The sequence below is a fragment of the Oreochromis niloticus genome, linkage group LG22 (assembly GCF_001858045.2).
Source record: "Oreochromis niloticus isolate F11D_XX linkage group LG22, O_niloticus_UMD_NMBU, whole genome shotgun sequence".
In the NCBI taxonomy this organism is placed as follows: Eukaryota; Metazoa; Chordata; class Actinopteri; order Cichliformes; family Cichlidae; genus Oreochromis; species Oreochromis niloticus.
In genome coordinates this window covers 9,211,782-9,233,955 of record NC_031985.2, presented here as the reverse complement: position 1 = coordinate 9,233,955, position 22,174 = coordinate 9,211,782, and the positions used below count along the sequence as shown (strand labels likewise).

Sequence of the window (22,174 nt, the reverse complement as noted above, 5' to 3'; positions counted from 1 at the left end):
TCGAATACTCTGTGCTTCAGTTTTACTTTCCTCACGATACTCAGGGTTGCTAAACCTGTGTTGCCAGGGGACATTTTTTTAAGCATTACAGCAGGTCAGGGGCCAGTTAATGAACAAAGAGTGAAAATGAGGGTTAGTACCTCAATGACTGAATCTAAATAAATTAAATTAATTTCCCGTATCTTATGAAATTCATTAAAAAAATTGTCAAGACAAGAACTGACACTAAACCGAAGAGACAAATACCTTATTTCACTCTATTTATTAGCTGCTACTGCATGTCATTGGGAATGGCTTTAGTTCTTGTAGAGAACTGGTTCCCAGCATCTCCAGTATGAAATTATTAATCTATTTGCCTGTCGATCTACTTGCACTTGCGCTACAATCAGCTGATTTCAGTTAATATGCCGGAGGATGAAAATAATAGCAAAGCCTGCAGCGTGGTTATGAACATTACAAAAAAGTATGAGAGCATGTGAGTCAAGCGCACACTGCATCCAGAACAGAGACAACCGCAGTTTTCTGCTAACAGAACTTTGTTTCTTTGCTAGCATATGGACAGACACCATGCTATTGCTAAGCTAGCAAATAATGATGTTGAAGCAGAGTAAACGCTGACCTCAGCCCAGCAGCTGGATCTTTAACTTCAACTGATGAGCAGTCAGACTGCAGCCTCCCTTTGTACCTGTTTTTCTACTGTGATCGGTTTGAAGTTTTAGTGCGCAGGTTTAGATCTTTTCCTTTGTCGGCTTTGTGTTCGAAGCTAAACTCTAAAGGAAAGATCGTATGTGTGTCCTCATTAGGACATACATTTTTCTTGGTGTTGGACTGTAGCCTATAGGTTTACATTGTTATAACTGGCAACGATGAGACAATGTGTTTTGGTGATTTTACATAGAAACATTACAGCAATCTAATGTCTAACATCTTTGATATGCTGCTTAGCGATGGTGGTGACTCTCAAAGCGGAGCCAGAGAGACTCGATAAGGAATAAAATTGATATGTGATATCGATGCTGGAATTGGAATGATTAAATTCTGATCAATTCCCATCCCTACTTAGTGATGCAGAAAATGGTCATCAGTCAAGTTGTCAAAGTGAAACTAGATTAACCCCCAGGGAACATATGGAGTATAACTGTGTTATAATATGTATATTTTTTAAAACATTAGAACAAAGCCCAACATCTTTCTGAAAAAGTTAAAACAACAAAATACACCAATACAACGTTTCATGGGATAGCCTCCTTTGAGTCCTAAGGTCATTGTGGCTCTACAAAAGTCTGCCATTGATCGCCGAAACTCTACCAACAAGAGATAGGACGATTTTACACCAGTGTTCAATTACAAACTTCTCAGTAACCTTATCCACTGATCGCCGTGGGTCAGTCACACAAAAAGCTCTAGTCATAGACAACAAATATGTAGCAGTGGAAATTCTCAGTTTCTCTTTTTCTTGGAGCCCCCACACTGGTGGTGGTAATCTGTTGTCTGGAAGGTCATCCTGCTATGAGACAGAGAAACAGACTAAAGTTACAGCTGCTGGGCGCCCAGTGATACAGAGGTGAGATATAAACCTCCCCCCAACTCAAATCTCTCTATGTGAAAGACTTCTCACCCCTGTCCTGGGCGTATGTGTGTGTTTGTGTATTCCCTCCAGGTATGTGTGTGATAAGCCATAGCCTGAAGGCCTTCTCCTCAGCTCTTATCTCCCTGACAGACGTTACCCTTGCGTGGCCGCAGCCCCAGCAGTCACTCCGAGGGCGCGAAAGCAGGGTTCTCTCTCAGCTTTCTGGAAGTTTTTATCAGATCTTTTTGGCTTTGTTTCTGATTGTCCAGGAAAATAACACACACACACATATATATATATATGTGTGTGTGTGTCTTTTCAGCAGATAAAGCCCCTGCCTCCAATTCTTTGGTACTCATTTTTTGGGAAATTGAGCTCAACTGTAAAATCATTTCAGAGTGGAAATGAAACTCATCTAGATTAAATGACTCCCTGTGTTACTGCCAAGATTCATCTGAGGTGTTAGAAAAACACAAGTGATAGGAGATCAGTAATTACCAAGTCTGAAAGTCACAGTGAAATCATAAATGAATTTTCACATCATAGACATTAATTATACTTGATTACGTCGAGGATATGAACAAACTGCGTTTTGTTGTTGTATTTAAACTTTTTATCCATCTTGCTTTGGTTTAAAAATCAAACAATTTTACAACTTCTCTTGAGCAAAACTAAATTTGTTCACACATCACAATGACTCTCAGCTGTAGAACGACCTGGCAGAAAAGATCAGTCACTTTTAAAGACTTTCTGTTTCTGTTCTGCTTTTTCTTGCTGCCTTGTAAAATGTTTTTATTTTATATAAAGCACTTTATGACGAGTGCGATCTTCCCGTTAATGCTCGAAATGTTGGCGCTGCCTCTCTGTGTCCTTCTCTAACATCATATTTTTTGTTCTTGTTGAACAAAAAAATATGATGTAGAATGTGTTATTATTTTAGGCACATCTTGCTTTGGGAGACACATTTCTTAATAGTCACACGCAGACATACCACGCTGTCTTGCAGTGGAGCTCTGACAGCTCTGTTGGTTTTTTTCTTGCAATTTTGACAGAACCAGTGATAAATCACAGCTGTATGTTTTGAAGCAGACAGGCCAGTCGCAGACAGGTCGTGATAATAATAAGGTAACAACAAAGAAACTGCAAGGTGCACAAATTTCCACAAACTACTTGGAGAAGAAACAGCACCAAGCTAAATCATCCAATAGGGAAATCTCACTGAAGCTTCAAGACTAAATAAAGCAAGCAAAGGATTTTCTTACAAAACAGTATATGTATTTAATTACTGAATACTGCCACACGTTGCCATCTCGGTCACTCAGTTTTCCAGCTTTGTAAAGCAGTAGGCAATTATCTAGTCCAAGCACAAACCACAACTGAACTTTTCATCCACACCTCCCACATCTACAAGATGTTCTCTAGGAAGGAGTGTTGTTCTTTTCTACGCTATAGCTTTATACCCTCGGGTGCAAATTAAGTGAAACTGAATCAGCTTAATCGAGGCATGAAGATCAGATAAGATCTTACTAGAAGTCTAAACAGGCGGCTTTTCCCTGTCTGCTACTGCAGCAAGACATCAGCTATACAGGAGGCCCCAAAGAGCTGGAAAGACCGTTTAAGGGTTTAATTCTTTACTTTTTGTGAGAATGAATTCAGTCTTATAAATATTTTAGACTTATTGACCAAAGCCTGAGATGCATAGTGTATCTCATACTACAGAGATGCTCCTCTGTACAGTTACGAGAGCCTCAAATACATGTGGCAGTAAAGAGAGAGGCTAAAGTTTGCGCATTAACCTTCCACTTTTCTCTCTTCTGAAATAGTTAAATAATTAATCAACAGACTGATCAGCAAAAAATTATTGGCAATGTTGATAGTGAGTTCATCTGCTGAGGTTTATTTCTCTGTGCCTGCCTCGTCTTATTATTCAGTGCACTAATTGCGTTTGGCACAAATGATCGCTCATGCACCTTTTTAGTGGAGGCATCCCATAATGACGTTCTGAGGGCATTAGTTTAAAATCAGAACAAAGAGGCTGTTGTAGGTCAGCAACAATGGACTGAGCTTCCCTCAAATGGCAGCTTATCTAATGAGATTTGTTGCCGACTAATGATTGTTCTGAAAATCCTGTCGAGGTTGTTCCATTTTGCTGCAATCAGCTTCCTAACATGACCTGTAGCTCTATGTCATATTTATAGAAAAAACAAAAAAACAACAATGGTGATAAAACATACCCAAGATTGGTTGCCATATCAACAATGGTTTCACCAGATAAACATGATTAATATGGACTTTCTGCGCACGATCGGGTAGAAAATCTCTAAGCCAATGAGAGAGTCCTGGAGTTACCCCCATATTTATTAGCTGCTGGAATAAAATGTGTGTCCTCATTGTTAAAAGGGCTGAAGAGCCACAAATAAAGTTGTTGTCTGAGCATCTTCCTTTCTTCGTGTTTCCTGTTATCTTTGTGAATGATGATGCTGATGATGAAGATGATGATGATGATGTGAATAAAACCACGCTATCTGAAGTCTCGCTGGCCACTGAGACTCATGGAAAAGAAAATGTTCAGTATTTTTTTCTTCATTTTCTATTTAATACTCATTTTATGGGGGGCATATATTTTTACAGGGAGAACAACACAGTAATTTTGCAGTGCAATGCATCACAGCATTTAACGCACTAATTTCCAAGGTCCAATGGAAAGGCCTTTAAATCATTATAAAAAGATGTACGACTTTTTTTCCAGGCTGTTGTTGAGATTAATGCAACATTTGTACAGTACTCATCTTTAATATAAAACACTCCATTACAACAATTCCTTCCTTAACCTGTACCTAATCTTTGAATGTGTGATTCAAACCTATGTGTGATTCATTAAGCTTGTACAGAGGTTAACCCAGGCTTTATGTCATAGAGAGTTGGTGCCAGCATTTTCCCCTATGGCTAGATCGTCTGATTATTTTATGCACAGAGCGCCACGGTCCAATTTGTCTGTGTGTGCATGTGTAAAACATTGTTGTGTATGTGATGTGTCTGCACAGTGAGTATGTATCTTTCCAGTGGACGGCTATCTCACTTGCTGCAGGCGATCCAGGAAATGCTTCTCCACTGGTCCACTCAGATGTGACTGTGTGTATAAATGTGTATAAGGGTGTGAATATGAGGGTGTGTGTGTGTGTGTGTGTGTGTGTGTGTGTGTGTGTGTGTGTGGTGAACAGCAACAACCGCCCCCAGCCCACTGCCAGCTGGACTCCCCCATGAAAGGACTTTTTTGTATGGGGGGGTGTGGGAGGTGGAGTGATGGGCTGAGGGATAGAGGACAGAGGGGGTCACAGCCTCCTGCCAGCTCACTCTTTCAGCCTGGACCAGAAGCCATCAGAGTCCTAAGAGGACTTTCCTGCCACTCTCCTCCTGCTGTTACCTCCGTTTGTACCTCCCCATCACAGCGTCCTCGCCCCAAACACTTGCCTCTATCTCGGTTTCGAGCCCTTCTGCAATCACGCTGCCTTTATTCTACTGCCCACTCCAACTCATACCCCCGCCCCCAAGCCAATCTTTTTTTTTTCCCTGCCAATACCGTCTCCCACTCTCCTCTCTGGGCACGGTGCACTGGGCAGATCCAGCTGGCACAGTGGCAACCAAGCAAGCCATGCATAGCTGGCATCATGTGCATGTTGACGGATGGGATGCAGGGCGGGGCTGGAGTGTGCGTGTTTAGTTGTGTGTATCAGTCTCTGCGGATATTGGGCGGGGGGATGCTCTACACACTTGACTCTCATCAGCGAAAAACAAAAATCTCGAGCTGTATGACAGTAACATTTATTCCTGAGAGCTTAAGATGGATGAGAGGGAAATGGGCCAGGAGAGTGTGTGCTGTGTGTGGGTGTCCGTGTTTATTACGGCTCTCAAAATGCCTCCAAGTAGTTCAAGCTCTTCTTTCAACTCGGCTTGACCCCCCTTCTTTCCTTCCTTCCTTTCTCCAACCTCTTTTCCCCTTGTCTCACTTCCCTTTCCCCATCACTGTGGTCTTTCTTGTACAATCCATCCAGACTGCACATAAAACATGAACCTATCCAGGCTCATAGGGTGGCATCTTGTCAATGAGAAGTTCCTTTCGCATTTCACAAGGGACTATAGTATACAAAATTACAAAAAATAGCATCATTTTGGAATAAGTAAGGCACCAAGCTAACTATCGAGAGTTCTTAAAGTGAGAGGTAGTTTAATTTCACAATCAGAAGAAATGCAGGTTTAAATCACTTCAAAATCGCCTTCACTTTCCCAGAATCATGTCGATCTTTTATATACAGCCAGTTCTACCACAATACAGCTCCTCCCCATCCTTCTCCAGGCAACAGAGGCTGTGGGACATCACGACATGTGATGGCTGCTTGACGGCAGCAGAAAAGCGAGACAGCATGATGCTTTCATCTACCATTTAGCAGAACAGAGAAAAGATGTTAACAGTTCTCAGCGGGGAAATTAGCAGGGTGTTATGAGCCCGTGTACACAGAGTGCCTGGGATATTAACTGTTACATTATTGGAAGCTGGGGTCTTCCATGCCAAACGGTTTACAACTCATGCTGAGAGACTGGAACTGGCTTCTGCCACAAGTGGCAAGTGGTGAATTTGTAATAATAGAGCACAAGCTGCAGAACAACAATCAGTATCGCTCTGATTAAATACTTTAAAATACACGATGCCTAATAAATTCTGTGACGACAGTCAGTGAAAGCTCTACTATAAGTTCTGTAGAAGTTCTATACATATAATCAGCTTGGAGTCACAATGTGAAGTTATCTGTATAGCACGGTTTAGCTATATCACAGCATACCAAACCACAATTTAATTCATTACGGCTCCAGCCTCCACAGCATTCGATAACTGCGCTGACCTTTGATACGGCCAACCTCGTTGGTGAAAGGGTCACTTGTAATGATCTCCTTCCTCGACTAAACCTGTAGCCTGAGCTGAACTAATTGGCTCAATAAATGCATGTTGATACGGGTCAGTTCAGAGAAATCACAATTTAATGCCAAAAATGTTTCAGCGCGAGGCGTAATTGTTGAATGATTGGACGAGTTTTACTGTGAAGCTGTATAAAGTGAAAGGGACAAAGGAACACCGAGGTTTGTGTTTTTCATAAATACTGGCAGTATAAAAAGGAACACCACTCCAACATATAATTAAGGTGAATATCACACTGTTGCATGATTTCCCTACTGAAAACACGAGTTGCACATAAAAATGAAAGCACAGGAAGTTGCACCGCTTGATTCAAACCATATCAGACTGACGGTATCATGTTTTGCTCATAGCATGATTAATTAGCTCACTAGAGTCAGTGGTTCAACTGTCGCTGTGTGCTTTAATTAGCCACTCACATGTCGGTGAATCGGTCATTGAGCCGAATGTATGATGATGATTTTCACAAAGGTGAATCAAATGATCCATTCCTGTTGTAATTCACTACCAGTGGCAGACTGGCTATCTGGAGTGCTGTGAGTTTTCCCGGTAGGGTTCTTTTCGAATTGGGCCAATGCAAAAGAACAGAAACTGAAATATTCACTGGGCCGTGGATCTGATGACAGGCCTGGTGAAGTGAAGAAGACTCATTACAGTTCATGATTCAGCTGCTTTCACCACAAATAAGAGCTTATTTGATGTCATTTACAATGCCAATATTCATAAATGTCACAGTGCCTTGACAGGGCAAAGATTTAATCATAAATAGCTTTTATATTTATATAAAGTAATATAAGCATAGAAAGATCACTGAACATTCTCATGCCTACTTCAGATGGTGTGTTGTTGAGTTTTACTTCAGTTGTATAATTCCTCACAAGCAGTCACGTTGCAAAAAAGGGATGAGAACTAAGCAGTCAAACAAAAAGACGTTTTTTCTGAGTGCTGGACTCAAATTCTATAAGTAAACATTCCAAAAATGAGAGATTAAGTCACTTTGTTACTTTATATCATCTAGCTGTTTTGCTGCTGTGGAAAACAAGCAAACCCTAAACACCAAGGACGCATTTAACCATCACAAAGTCTGAGCTTAAAAGAGTCCGTTTACAACAGGGTGCCGGATGATCTGGCTCCATTTTCTAATTCAATAAATAAAATGTATTAAATAAGTTCCACCTTTGTTTAATGCCTTATACAATTACATAATCTAATCAAAGCATTCAGAAGTAAACACTCTTCCCCAGATAAGCTATGGCAGTTTTATCATTTATTTGCTTTATCAGATAAATGTTATTGTTTGATAACAGGTCTCCCTCTGTGTCATTCGGTCCCACTGTAGAAGCTAGATGGGTAGAAAACCTCCAGCAGAGGTTAAGGCTTTAGTTTTGGTTTATCAGTGACTGTGACTGTAATTCTAATTCAGTCCTTAATTTAGGTGATTTAACCTTGATTGGACAGCTGAAGTCATTTATGGGGTTTTGATGAGATGGTCTGACTCAGAAGTGCAGGACATTTTTTCCTTTCATTGCCAGCTCCTATTGATTATTGTCCAGCAGCTGAAAAGAACGACACTGAAATGAAATGGATTTCAAAGATTTATGTCAGATGCCTAGAAATTCTTGAGCCGATATGTTGGACTATTGTACCTGTGTGGAAACAATGGAATGTGCATTACAAAAAAAGGGAGTTTTTAAGGACACTTTTCTCTGTCAAATTTTATCAACACGTTGTTGAGTTTTACTTCAGTTGTGTAATTCCTCACAAGCAGTCACGTTGCAAAAAAGGGATGAGAACTAAGCAGTCAAACAAAAAGCCTTTTTTCTGAGTGCTGGACTCAAATTCTATAAGTAAACATTCCAAAAATGAGAGATTAAGTCGCTTTGTTACTTTATTGAATCTGGCTGTTTGTCGAAAACAAGCAAACCCTGAAACACCAAGGACACATTTAACCATCACAAAGTCTGAGCTTGATGTCAGTTACTTAGAAAGATGAAACATTTGCCTGTCCTCAAAGAGTTTAAAGTGTGTGCGGATAGTGTGAAGGTTTTACATGTGTCTGTAAAGGATTTTAGAGCGTTAACTCTTATTTTATGTGTATTATGCGTGTGTGTGTGCTAGTAGGGGAAAGTATACCCTCCGTGATACTTTGAGTCAGTCTCAATGCTATGCTTCGAGCAAGAACAGTAGCAGCTTAGCCACTTCTGAACCTCCCACACTCCCAGCGCACCGTCTGGCTACAAAGCATCTTTTTTCTCAGAGGAAACAATTCAAATCTCCTTCTCCGATTTCCCACGGATTTTCTAAATGTAGTTTTCGCACTGTCTTTTGCCAAGAGTGTATGATTTTTTTTCTTTATGTTTTCTTTTCCTTTGTTGTAAAGCTCCACATGGTGATTATGCTAACAAATTCTTCTAAAAAAATGTGGAAGGAAGAAAGAAAAGCACTTTGACCAGTCAAGCAGTCAGTGTGGAGTGCAACACTGCGGAAACACACACACACACACAGTGATTAAAATGACACTAACAAGATTCGAGGCCTGCCTGCTGACGTGCAATGAGGCATTTGAACATGCAGACTTGTTCCTGGGTTTGTGTTTGCGTGCTTGTGAGTTTAGAGGTGTGTGCATGTGTGTAGGATTCGTATATGGAAGCATCAGAAGGCGGGGGGGGGGAAGAAAAAGAAATTGTGACCGAAAGTCGTGGCAACAGTGGCCAAATCATCTCACTGGTAAATGTCAAAAGTCAAGACCCAGCAGAAAGATCAAGACTGCATGCAGACACAACCATTATACTGTTACCAGAGGAAGAAATTCAAAGGTGAAAGAGGAAAGAAAATGTGAACGACTCAGTTCCCTTGTTTAGTAAGTGTTAGTCAAAAAAATGCAATGAAAGGAAAAGGTAAGAAAAAACAAAACCAAAAAAGAAAAACAAGAAGAAAAGCAAACCTGGGCAAACTGGCTCACACCAACTTGAACCCCTTGAAAGAATCTGGAAATCGTCCAACAATCCCAGCACCGCTGCATCCACTGCAGGGCCAAAACTCTTGTAGAAGGGCCTATCATACACCACAATTCACTTTGAATTTGCATCCAGCAGAGCTACAGATTCCCGCTGCAGTGTAGCCGTGCAAAGTTCAGTTTCAAGAGAGTGCTTTCGATCGGAAGTTATAAACACCGGCCCTTGTCTTGCATTTTGGCCCTGCTGTGGGGAAAGGGTCAATCAAAGGTCTCCACTGTGCCTCGCTAAAATTTGGCCAGTGAGGAGGAAAACATTAAAAAAAAACACTCCGATGTGAAGACTGAGAGAGATCAGCATCCCTGCAGCTCTCAGATCAGCTCTGATCCCAGCATGTGTGCATGTGTGAGAGAAAAATTTATGTTTCTGTGCATGCATGTCTGCAAGTGTATCCGTCCACTGGAAGAGGCGTAGAGACTATATGTGCATGCATAAATCTATTGGTGTGCACCGGGACAAAGTGGAATTTTGTTAGGGAACTATCATGGCTCACGGTGTGTGTGTGAGTGTATGTGTGTGCAAGCAGTGATCACATGCTGTTTGCTGTATTCCTGTTGGGTGTGATGGAGTATTGTGTTGGGTCACCAGTGTGTATTCATCATATTGACTGGTAAATATACATGGATTTCCATTTCATTTGTGCAAACGTCCACACATATACAAGGTGTGTGTGTGTTTGTGTGTGTTGTCACTGTTTTAATAGACTCACCAATGACAACAGTGGTGATTTGGTGCCTGCTGGACCCGAGCCTATTCTTGACCTCACAGATGAAGGTGGTGTTGACAGCATCATCCACCTTCCTCACTGTCAGCTTGTTGCCCTCCACCACCACTGTTTCTGGCAAAGGACCAGAAGCCCTGTTGATGGGGAAAAGATGAGAAGGAAGGCAAAGCAGGGAGGACATAAAAGTGAGGTCGGGAGTACAAGTTTTTGGTGAGATCACAAAGGATCAGAGCAGAGAGGAATGGAACATAGTAATGAAGAAGTAAAGCAGGAGATGTAAGTCATCGTGTAAATCAGGGATAACAAGAAAAGAGGAGACGAGACGGCGGCGACGAAAAGGAAGCAGTGAGGAGGTCATATATTTGGAGAAATTGGAGAAATAAGATGAGGGGAAAAAATTGAAAAGACAAAATCATGAACGAAAGAAGGAGAAAAAAGGAAAAAAACAGAATAAAATGGGAAAAGACAGAAAATGTGGTTTGAGGAACATGGTTTGTTGCTGCAATATTCAAAGATGGCAATAATGTGTGAAAAATCATGCGAACAGCCATTCTGTCTCCCTGCTCAATATTCATAAAGAGAGAGGAAGCCATCTGTCCATCAGAACGACATTTTTCTTTTCTTTTAAAAAACCCCACAAATGCAATTGAATGTCTACGTAAAAAAAAAAATCTTTTGCCAAAGCATGGCAAAGAAACATCCTCTGCCAAGGCCAGTGCCCCAGTTTTGTGATTTTAATGAAAAAGTTCCAGATCTGTACGTAATTTAGTGAGTTTTTCCTTTGCCCATATTCTTCCTCTTGGAGAAGTTTCTGTGTAATGTTGCTGATAAACAACCAGGCAAACAGGCACTTCAAAAAACCGCACCTGTCTCATACACCTGGCTCACCACTTGCCCTTAATTACCATTACAGCAAAAAAGAAGATTGTCAGGCACATCTCTGCAGTGATTACAACTAAAACCCAATTTACAAGAAGGTTAGGAGTAAAATGTAAATAAAAGCAGAAGGCAATAAGACAAAAGTCGCATTCTGCTATTTGCATAGCATCCTAGATAACCTGGAAATGTGGTTGTATAGATAGGACACACAAAGACTCTACAGATGGATTAAGTGTGACTCTTACGCAGTCCAGGTGATTGTTGTGGGCTCGGGGTTGGCGTTAGCCAGGCAGACCAGCGTGGCATCAGAACGGCCAACGTACCAGTTGTGGTCGTATCCCTCAATGGACACAGAGGGTAGATCTGAAACACAGAAGAGTCAGGATAACTTTTAATTTCATCATTTTAAATTACAGAGAAATGTTGGAAAATAGCAACAGCTCTAAAGTCTTGCATCAGTTTCATGCTCTCAAACAAACAAAAACCAAGTTGAGATTTAATCCTCATGTATCCAGAGGGCATTAAAAAAAACTAAAAACAAGGCAATCTGAGTGCAAAGAAGGTTGTGTGTGTGTGGAAATTTCAAAGAAGCAAAAAAGCCTTCCTCAAGGCGTTCTTTCCCTTTAGGTTTGAAAAAGAAAAGCAAGTGAGAGGACTATAGGTGTGAGGAGAGGACAGTGTGTCAGTGAGAGTAAGAAGAAGCAGGACAGGATGGTAAGTGTGTGGTGTGATGTGTGTGTTCCTCCTAGAGTGCGCTGACCTATAAAAGCTGATCTGAGTTACACAGCAGACAGGAGACATGATCCTTCACACCATCACTAAACTAACACATACACAGCGAGGAATCCCGCTGTGTGAGCATGCCTGCTGCAGGTCTCCTATCTTTGCGAGCACCAATTTTAAGTACGAGGACATGTTTTTCCACTACTTCTACTTGAAGGTTACTTTGAATTAAGTTTAAGTTGAGATTTCAAACAGATGAATGAGTGTCCCCTCAAAAGAAGTACATGTGCATGACATGCAAACACACACATAAATAAAGTACACATAAACAGGGCACGATGAAAAAAGTTCCTCGACTCCATCCATGAAAAGCATAAACCTTTTCTGATGAAATTTGACCTCTATTTCCTGAACTGAATAAGCGGAAGAAACACTGATGGATGGGTGGATCCCCTTAAATGGAGTGCTCCTGCTTATTTAGGTTGCCTGAGACTTTTCTTGTGACCACTTGCACAAACCCATCAGCTGAAAGTCTCCCATGTAACAAAGGCAACCCCTAAACCTGAATTTCATTTCAGCCAGAGGATTAAGTTACAGGTAGCCAAACCTGGGAAGTAAAGTCAGTGAAAAGTCACAATTGCTGCTGATGTCTGCTTTATGGAGACATAATAAATGCTATGATAAAAATCACAGATACTTGCAAGTGATCAGTACAGGACTTCCACAGATATACATATACCACTGGAGGTGTTTTTGCTTTTTATTTAAGAAAATGCAATCACATCTTGTAGATACTAAATCTGGGCACGTGCATACAGTACATACTGAGATGTACACTTCTTGAAAGTCAGTTAAGATAATTTAAAAGCTTGACTTGCAGCCATATCACTGTGAATGTCACAGAACAGTCAGGGGTCTTGTCCTTGTAAGACAAGTGCATGTAAGAATGTCTAAACTGTTTTCCTTGGTATTTCTGTCAACAGCATTTGACATGCACGCTTTGATTGTGTGTGCATGTCACCTAAAATTTAGAGATTATACAAAGAAGCTGAAAGAAGACAATCTGTTCCATCTTTGCAGTAACCGGCAGCAAGGTCACACCGTTGAGACGATGCTGGCGGCATCCCTAAATCTCTTGAAAGCCACGCTGAACCTGTGTAATATTTTAATCCCATGCAAATTAGAATGGAATTTAATGGATTAATTTAAAGCAATGCGTGTGTGTGTGTGCTTATTTGTGTGCAAAATGTGTGTTTGTGATGTTTTTCTATGCACCTGAGGGCCAAAAGACCTAAAAGGACAAAATGAAGAAAATTCTTTGGGAGCATTTTCTTCATCTTACTTCTTAAGCGCTCTCTGCAAAGTTTGGGTTTACTGCAGATTGAACATTCTGAGTTTTCATACGCATCTGCTTCATCTGTCCTCATATTGCATGTAATTAAAGATTTCTAAGTGCATGCATTTGTCATAATCTGCTGATAAATTAACAACTAAGGAGAACCAGCAATGAACGCAGAGCCCATTAAGGGTGCTACAATTAATAGTGCACAAAATCCTGCAGTTTTATAGCTAATCAGCAAAGGATTACACTCCAAAATAGGATACAAGCAACAGGCTGCTGGATGCGTTAACTGAGTTGCTAACCAAGGATCTTGTGGTACAGTTAGACATACCGAATAAACCAACCTTGGCTGAGTTTGTTTTTGGCTGGTTTTAAGCTCATTACCTCAGTTATTCAGCCAAGAGCTCCAGCAGTGGACTGCAACATGATATACCACTGTAATTTAATAAATTCCAAGTACACAAATACTGTCAGCGAAAACTTGTCCTTGTTAGATCACGATGTGCATTCACGAGGCAGTTTGCAGTCTTTCTGCGTTCATTTGCACCACTATCCCAAACTTGTTGTCACATATTCTGCAGGTTTGCTATACTATTTTGACAATGGGAATGTAAGATATAGCAAAATACTCTTATTTGTTTATTTTCCCTAGAAAATTACTGTTTATTTCAATTGCAGTTTTTCCCCTTGTTGTTCCCACCAGTGGGGCCCAGCTGTGAATTCAAGTAACACTGCATTACAGAAACAGTATATAATGCCTCTCAGTTAGTGGTAAAGCACTTGCAAGTGACTGTGAAAGTTAAGGGCTCCAGGTTCTTTGAAAAGCACTGATCTGTGTCTGAAATTGCATGCACTTTCAAGTTATTTAAAACTTTAGTTGGTCTTATGATCATTGAAATAAAGTACCCCTTGAGGCAATTCAATTCTAAGTGCTTTGTTCAAGAGTGTATATGTGTGTGTCTTCCTTACACTCCACAGATAGCTTGATAGGGTAAACCCAAGGCTGCTTCTGTGTCTTCTGGTTAACTCTGCAGATCACTTCCCTGCCGTTGTCTGCCGGTGTAGGGACCAGCCGATACTCGCTGCGTACCGTCACCGTGCCGTCTGGCCCGCTGGTGGTGCTGGTCGAATGATTGCCTCCCACTGGCGCCAACCACTCGATCGTGGCTGCTGGTTTGGCGTCCGCTGCCTCACACCGGGCTACCACCACCGACTTGGTGCCAGCTTGGACAGTCACACCATTGGCCGAGTTCTTGGGTTTGGCTGGGGGGATGATAGATAAGAAAGACAAGCGGGGAGTTGAGTAGGAGAGTCCAAGACAGAAGGCACGGAGAGGAAAACAGAGAGAAAAGAAAAGTGACAGCGGAGGGAGAAAGATGAAAGAAGGGCGGTGAATGGAAAGGGACATCAAACAAGAGGCCCAGGGAGAGGAGAAGAGGGAGGAGGGCAGGGAAAGCATAAGAGGAGGAGGAGGTTCAGGTTGTTGTGCATATATACTGTGGTGGCATCCTACTGTGGCTGTAATGAAATACCGAGAGAAGCAGGAGGCCCTCTGGTGTGACTCTGGGCCAGTCAACTTCATAGGGACAGAAAGAGGAAATACACATAGATCCGTAAAACCACATACACCAGCCAGTGCAAGTGTTATAAAGAACCATAATGTTTATACCATGATGTGATATGAAAACCGTGTAAAAATGGTCAATTTTATTTGGATAAAAGTAAGAAAAAACTGTCAGTTTTGAGTTACCAAAAATTGCTTTGCTGGTAATCCCCAATTGAATTGAAGCCAAAATCATACTAGTAGTTTCAACAGCAAAATGCAAGAAATTGCTTTCCATCTTTGTAATGTTAGGTTTGTCAGACTGTATAGAACTTCTGGAAAGTGCCAATTTTCTATGAAAACGTCCTCCCCTTCTTAGAACAAACTGCTACACTATCAATCTATCAGCAAATGTCACCGAATTCCATTATTTTGTGATGTCAAGTCTTGAAATTTCCTTGTTTTGTTACACCCACTCACCTCAAACATGCATCATTTTGTACGGCACAATATGATTTCATAAATTCCCCCCAAACGCCTTTAAATCTGTTTTATGTGTCTGTAGGCTATGCAGAGAGACAGTAATGGACATGCTGAAATTGAAAGATTTTTCATATCAAGAAAAAGTGAGGCAGTTACTAAAAACAGCATATCGCCTCCTGATTCACTGAGGCTTCTGTTCCGTCTGTCCTCTTCGGCGGATTTCTTTTCACTAAATGGCTCAAGAAAGAAGTCCTTCACTCTAAGGACAGACAAAATCTTTATCTCTGCTGCAAACTCCACTGCAGCTATACTCTAAATTTAAAAAAGTCCCATTTGGTGCCTTAATGTTATAAATGACCCAAATATCCACGAGAATAAAAATATAAGGTACTATTAACTTACAAAACAAACTTTAGCCTTTCCAACAGTGGTAAATGCTTTCCATTAATACTTAACGAACTTTTTAATTTTTTTAATGCACCCATTAAAGGTGCTAATTTCAGAGGCTGGTAGGACCAGCACTTAAAATAATAATGAAGTTGTATAAATTCACGTCATACTTTGATTTGTTCACAGGTATAAAGTGCAGCACAAATATTTCACATTAAATGCAGCTCCTATGAAATTTATGTAACGACAGGAAGCAATCTGACGGTGCTGACCTTAAAAAGAAAAAACATAGTAAGTCATCATAACTGGCTATTTTTTCCTCACTGGTTTTTCCCTCAAGGTTTAAACTTTGGGTTTAAAGTAGGAACCTAAAATGCAAAGCATCAGTAGTTGAACAGTTAGATATTTTTCCTCCTTTTCTGCCTCTTTACAAATTAGTTTGAAATTTAATCATGGTTATTGCATTAAACTTGCTGTGAATAAATATGCCTTCAATAAAGATGTCAGTTTTATTAGTTTCTAGTCCACCAGAATCCTCTGAGGTTTTAACCAGAAACTCTCATTATCACTGACAAGGGAACATGTCCACCTAAATCATGGAGAGCATTCTGGACATGCTGTGCTCCATGTAAATACCAGATTGGCTGTCACTTCCCAACTATCCTGTGCACATTTGCGGTGCTGGAACATAACCAGCAGATTCTGGCAAACCCACTACCTTTGTTTCTGTTTTTGCTTTTGTTAACCTCATTTTTTCCCTTAATTCCGCTCAATGCCTCACTTACATATGGATAGACAACACTGCTTCAGTCAAAATGGCTACTGTCAATCAACTTGTTCACGACGAATGTTAAAATAGCACAGAGCTGCCAAAGAAATGTGTAGGGGGCTTCTGTCCAAGTACTCATGAAACCTTGCAGTCTGGGTACTGTGAGGAGGACTGCATCTAATGTGCAATTCTTTCAATTTTGAAATAAATCCCCGTTTTATGTATCATCCAGCATGTTAAATGGAATTTGGTGAACCACCAGAACAAAAAAAGATTTGTTTGCAGTTTAAACTACAGAATAAAAATATGTATCTGGAATCATTTATGGACAACCGCTTCCATTAGCCGCTGAACACAGAAGCATTGTTGTTTCCATTTACTTGCTGTGAAACAGCTTATTAGAGACAAACTGGAAAAGATCTGCTGTGACTCACTCGATACTCTCGGTTACAAGGTATCTGCTGGCTATGCTTGCAGTGCCCACTTCAACCTCAAGGACCACATGTTTTGGAAAAATGAATGAACTCACTTTTTTTAAACGAGCCTGTCAATCACTGCTAATTAGACATTGAGATCATTATCTTACTACTGCCTCGGGGCATTTCCAAGATTTTTTAAATGGGTGCCAAAAGGGGAGACCATGAACGTGCTCATGTGCAGCCTTGTGTGCCATTACAGATTTATTATGTGAAAAGTTCTGTTGCACGAGAATTTAAACATAATTCTGTGTTGGATAATTGTTTTGCAAAGTGTTTAGACTTTTGACTTAATTAAAACTTAAGTACTTAAGCAGCTTACTAATGCACAGTATAATTAATATATATTTAAAATATCCAAAATAAATGTAGTCAATATGCGGAATGACACTTTCCAGAATCATGTACATTATATTATTGTGTCATAATATGGATTTATTGATCTGTATATCTTTTAAGTTGCAGTTGTTGATGATTTTAATTACCTACATATATTGATGGAGTTAATCTTCAAAATAATAAATACCTAAAGTGCAATAATTGCATCAGAAATAAAACAGAGTAAAAACTGAAAGCAGAGTAACATAAAAGTATTTAACTCAATGACAAGTACATTAAACCTCAGTAAAGGACATGAGTAACTGAACTGTTGCATTCCTTCTGGTCCTATCCAGGCTCTCATAACGATGGTGGGGATTCTCAGATTAACATTACTCCAGTCCAGTGGCTTTGTTGAGGGCCACCGAGGGAAGCCAATTAGATTTGGTCAGGGGGCACTGGGGGCATGGGGGGAACACTCCCTGCCTCCCTTCTGGATTGCCTTTGTGCCATGAGGCCTGTATCACATCTTTGACGAGAACACGGTTGTGTGTCGTTCTAACTTTCTTTCTCCTCTGCGTTTCTGTTCTAGCTGCTCACTGATGATTGACTGAGGCCAGCTCTGTCTGTCTATCATCCTTAGCATCTAATCCAGTTTCACCTCCCTCCTTATGTTCCAGCCCTTAAAGTCAGTCATAACAACATAATTACACATCAAGGCTCCATGCTACTACGCAGATTGGCACTTGTTTCAAGCCTAGATAGCTCAATTATATGGAGTTTTTTTTATGGTAGACAGATAGACACTCATTTAGTTTCTTCTTCTTATATTTCTCTATTCTTATTATGACACTTTGTAGTCTTAATCATCATACAGATGAGTCTGTTAGCTTTGACAGGTTTATTTTAACTGACTTCAAATTTAATAACAAGAAAATCTAATGTAAGCCAAAATTAGCATCGCATATTACATACTTGCATATTTTCTTCTAAAACCTGAAAATCTTTTAGAAGAAGAAACAAAAGGAAGGAAAACAGAGCAGAGATAAAGTGAGACAAGAGAGGTGAGGGAGAAACTGGAGGAAACAGAAGCCAACAGTGGAGTCACAATTGACAGAAAGAGACTGACCGTGCAGAGAGTAAAGCAGGATGGCAGAAAGGGGTTCGGATTGATCTAGCAGCTTAAACGAGTCAGGAGTATCCGTCCCTGATGTGTTTCGTGACACTGCATTCAATTGAGCCTGTTGCTACTCCTCACATCGGTCTGAGGCGAGTACAGAGCAATTAGAAGGCAAGCGGGAAGCCATGCTAACAGAGTTAACGAACGCTGCAGCCCCAACAGCCATCCTTCTCACAGACCTCCGAACACGTCACCACCCCCCCGGCGGTAATATCAAAAGGCTGAATGTCGGAAATTGACAGGGAGAAAGGAAAAATGCATTAAAGTAATGTTTCCAAACACAGTTAACTGCATGAGGTGTTTGATTTATGAAACCAAGCACTTAGGAAGAAACGTGTTCAAAAGGTGAACGCATCATACTCCCCACATGCTTCATTTTAAGTGTTCCGATTGCATTTTAATGAGTGTTTTGATCAAAGATTTTGGTAATTATAACAAAAGCATTGTAGTTAAAAACTTTTCTAAACTCTTCCGAGCAGCAAATTTATTTGCACTGTTGAAACAATTAGATTTCAGAGCACCACATTTTCAGCAAAGACCATTTTCTCGCCTTCCTTTATATAAACATTTGTTGTGAAGCCGTCACTGTACCGATAGAGATTCTCATCAGTGTTCAGCAGGGACGACACCTACCCTAACTTGAACCCAAGACTTCTCTAAGATCGTCTCTTCACAGAAGAAGGCGTCTCACTGGAAGGTTGCCAGACTGAATCATAAACACGATGGGGCTATCTGCCAAACGCAAAGATTTGACAGTGTGAAGCCAACTGTTGCTGAATTAAGGTGGCATTCGGGTAAGACAGCTGACATCTGTCATAGTGGCAGAGCTTGTGTTGAAACCAACCAAGCACCAGAAAGCAAATTAGTGAAGCCAAGTACTGACCTATATTACTGCTTATATTTGGAGATTGAAGATTCCACCATGGAGACATACGTATGGAACCATAACAGTTTGATTATGAGAGTAATATTCAAATTGTGTAGATCAGATTAGAAGTGGTTTTATGTACATAGTTTATACTTCACACATCTTAAAAACCACAATTGTGGAACCTGTCCTAATCTGATTCTCTCAAAACTTTCATAAGTTCATGTATGAAAATTACTATATCCAATCTTCATATTTTACAACAGTAGACAGCACTATGTACCTAATGGCTCAGTCACACCACAGTAAAAGCAGGACAACATCCTCTTTGAGAGTAGGAAAAACAGGTGGTTGCCACATGATTGCATTGGTGATTCTTTACATTTGGCAGCTGATTGCTAATAGTTGTGGCGACCAACTCATCTAAACCTCAACCTCTGGGTGACCATTTTCAACCATAACGTGATTGTCAGTTACCTGATGGGAGGTAACCTGTCTCCAAACAGTCGGGGGTGCGACTGACTGCAATTGACCACAGATTGGTAAAGTTTTGCAAAAAACTGCTGTCTAATTTACGAATGCATGAGAGATTGCACTACACTGCAATCAATCTGAGTCAGCCTGCACCAATGAGTGCAACTTGTCTGTGATGCAACTATTTGCAATCGGACAGTCTACTCAGCTGGCTGCCAACTTGCTGGACTCTGGTTATTTTTCAAAATAAAAGCAAGGTTGTTGAATATATAGCATTTTGCAGTTAAATAAAACACTTACAGCAACTACCATGTTATTTATAGAGGAATGTCTGAGCTTATGTTTCAGATCTATGAGGTTGTGGCTGATCTCTAAATGTAAGCAGTAAATTTGATTTTGTGCATCTGAAATTTTTGCTGATTTATCAAAGACACAACAGAACACAATAATTGCCATCTTTGAAGCAACTATTTCAAAGGCAATGAGATTGTAATATCATTGCACATTGTTACAATAACTTTGGTTGTGCTGCACTCTTTAGTGTGACTGTAGCATGTAGCCTGAGACTGCACACAGTGTTCGCTAGTTGATCTGACCGCTTTTATGCATGTGACCCTTAACTGTAGCTATTTAGCCTTTCAACCACTTTCAATGGAGATTTTAATATAAGATACGATAACAAAATAACACAGAAACAGAGCCAGGAGAATATATTGAGCAGCACTGCCTGATGGTATCCAAGTTTCCTCTGTGTCTCCTTTAAAAACAGATTTATTCAGTGCCGTGCCCTGATGAAGGGCAGACAAGTGATGTAATTTTTTATTTTCTACTCTGCTGCATACATTAGCCGGAAATCAATAAAGGCTTCTGGATCTTGTTAAATTTTTGGAATTCATGTCTCATCGGCTGCCCAGGTTTGTAAACATCTTGCCTTGCCACACTGCTGCTGAATATTTCCAGACAGTGCTGGGGCAAAAAAAAATATCTGTTAAGTTCTCTACCTCTGCTCAACTTTAACAATACATGAATATTCAAGCAACACAAGAATAATTTATCCTCCAATTATTCTGCTGTTTGTGATGTTTTGACAACTCATTATTGGCTGTTCTAAATGTTGACAAAATGCATTAATTTAAGCATGAGACTAATTTAGCTAATTTAAGCTTGAGAGCACTGGTTAAGTGCCATAAATGAAACAAATAAATAAAGAATTTCCAGAGTCAGTATTGTTATGCAAACAGTGAAAGCAGAAAACAGCTAATTTTGACTTCTAAGCTCAGCTCACTTTTGCCTCTGAAAGCAAAATCTAAAAGCACCTTGAGGCATCACATTTCAAGACTGTGTTCGACTGCATTTAACAGCATTTTGACTGATTCAGTGCGTCTCCTCGAGGGCAATTGTAAACTCAGCAGCATTTCTCCCTTTTATTTTACCCTCCCATGTCAGGTAACAACTCAGAAATAGGAAAATGGATACTGTTCCATTTCATATAATTTGTTGCTACATTGCAATATTTGTTATGTTGTATGCTGACTGACAAACTTGGCATTCAGAAGCCGCCTGTGTGCTTGTTTTATATGGGCTATATTATACACACACATCAAAATTTCAGTTTAATTAACAGATTCTGGAAAAAACAAATACATAAATACACTGAACATGAACTGAGTACTGTCCCTGTAGCCCAAATAGACTAAACTTTCTCTTTAACCTTTATTCATCCAGCAAAGGTTTGCTTTACTTTGTCTTTTCACCTGGGAGCTGCCCAACACTGCTGCTGGCCACCACACAGCTGCTTGGATCTATTGAGGTCATAATACTCTACGAAAGGATGCCTGAGACAAACAATGCTGAGGGTGGCCAGGCTAATTTAGTCATTTGCTTAGTGTCACTTGAAAAAATAAGTCAAATACTCAAATTTGTATAAAAAAAACAAAAACTTCAGGTGCAGAAGTGTCCCACAGACATCTGATTTGCAGAGTTAAAGTAGAATACAGTTGCAATAAATTTACAAATGAAATTGTAGCGACTGCTGGAGTTATTAAGGGTGCTGTGTTTGATATTTAAAAGCCAAATTGTTACATTATGAGTAATTAAGAAAATATTTTGTATGTTTCTGTAACCAGTATGTGCAACGTTAGTTAAAGAATATTTTATTCCTGAGCAGAAAAACGTGGCTTGTTCAGTGTGCCAGCTCAAATTTGTGTAGTTAGTTTAATTTTAGTGATTTGTTTAATTTGTTTATGTTTTTAGTTACCCAATAAATAAAATTACGGTTTTTAGTTTTAAACGTGTTTGACAGATTTCTAAAATATTTGTTTTCTTATTATTTCTTATTATAATAGCTGTTCTAATAAGTATTTTGTAAGATTATTTCTATTTTCTTATTTAAGAAAATCTTAGTTTAAAATGAGCTAGATGTTCAGTAACTACATATCTGTTTTTTTTATTA

General features: G+C 40.0%; 1 protein-coding gene across 2 annotated transcripts in view; it reads right to left on the bottom strand.

The window, feature by feature from the left end:
* pvrl2l (PVR cell adhesion molecule related 2 like) overlaps positions 1 to 22,174 on the bottom strand; it is a 314,623-nt gene that overhangs the window by 159,780 nt on the left and 132,669 nt on the right. For both annotated transcript variants that reach the window (XM_003454605.5, XM_005459086.4), the window contains exons 4-6: positions 14,191 to 14,484; positions 11,402 to 11,519; positions 10,263 to 10,411 (exon numbers count right to left, since the gene is read on the bottom strand). In XM_003454605.5, coding sequence (XP_003454653.1) covers positions 10,263 to 10,411; positions 11,402 to 11,519; positions 14,191 to 14,484 — 561 coding nt within the window. The remainder of the gene's footprint in view (positions 1 to 10,262; positions 10,412 to 11,401; positions 11,520 to 14,190; positions 14,485 to 22,174) is intronic.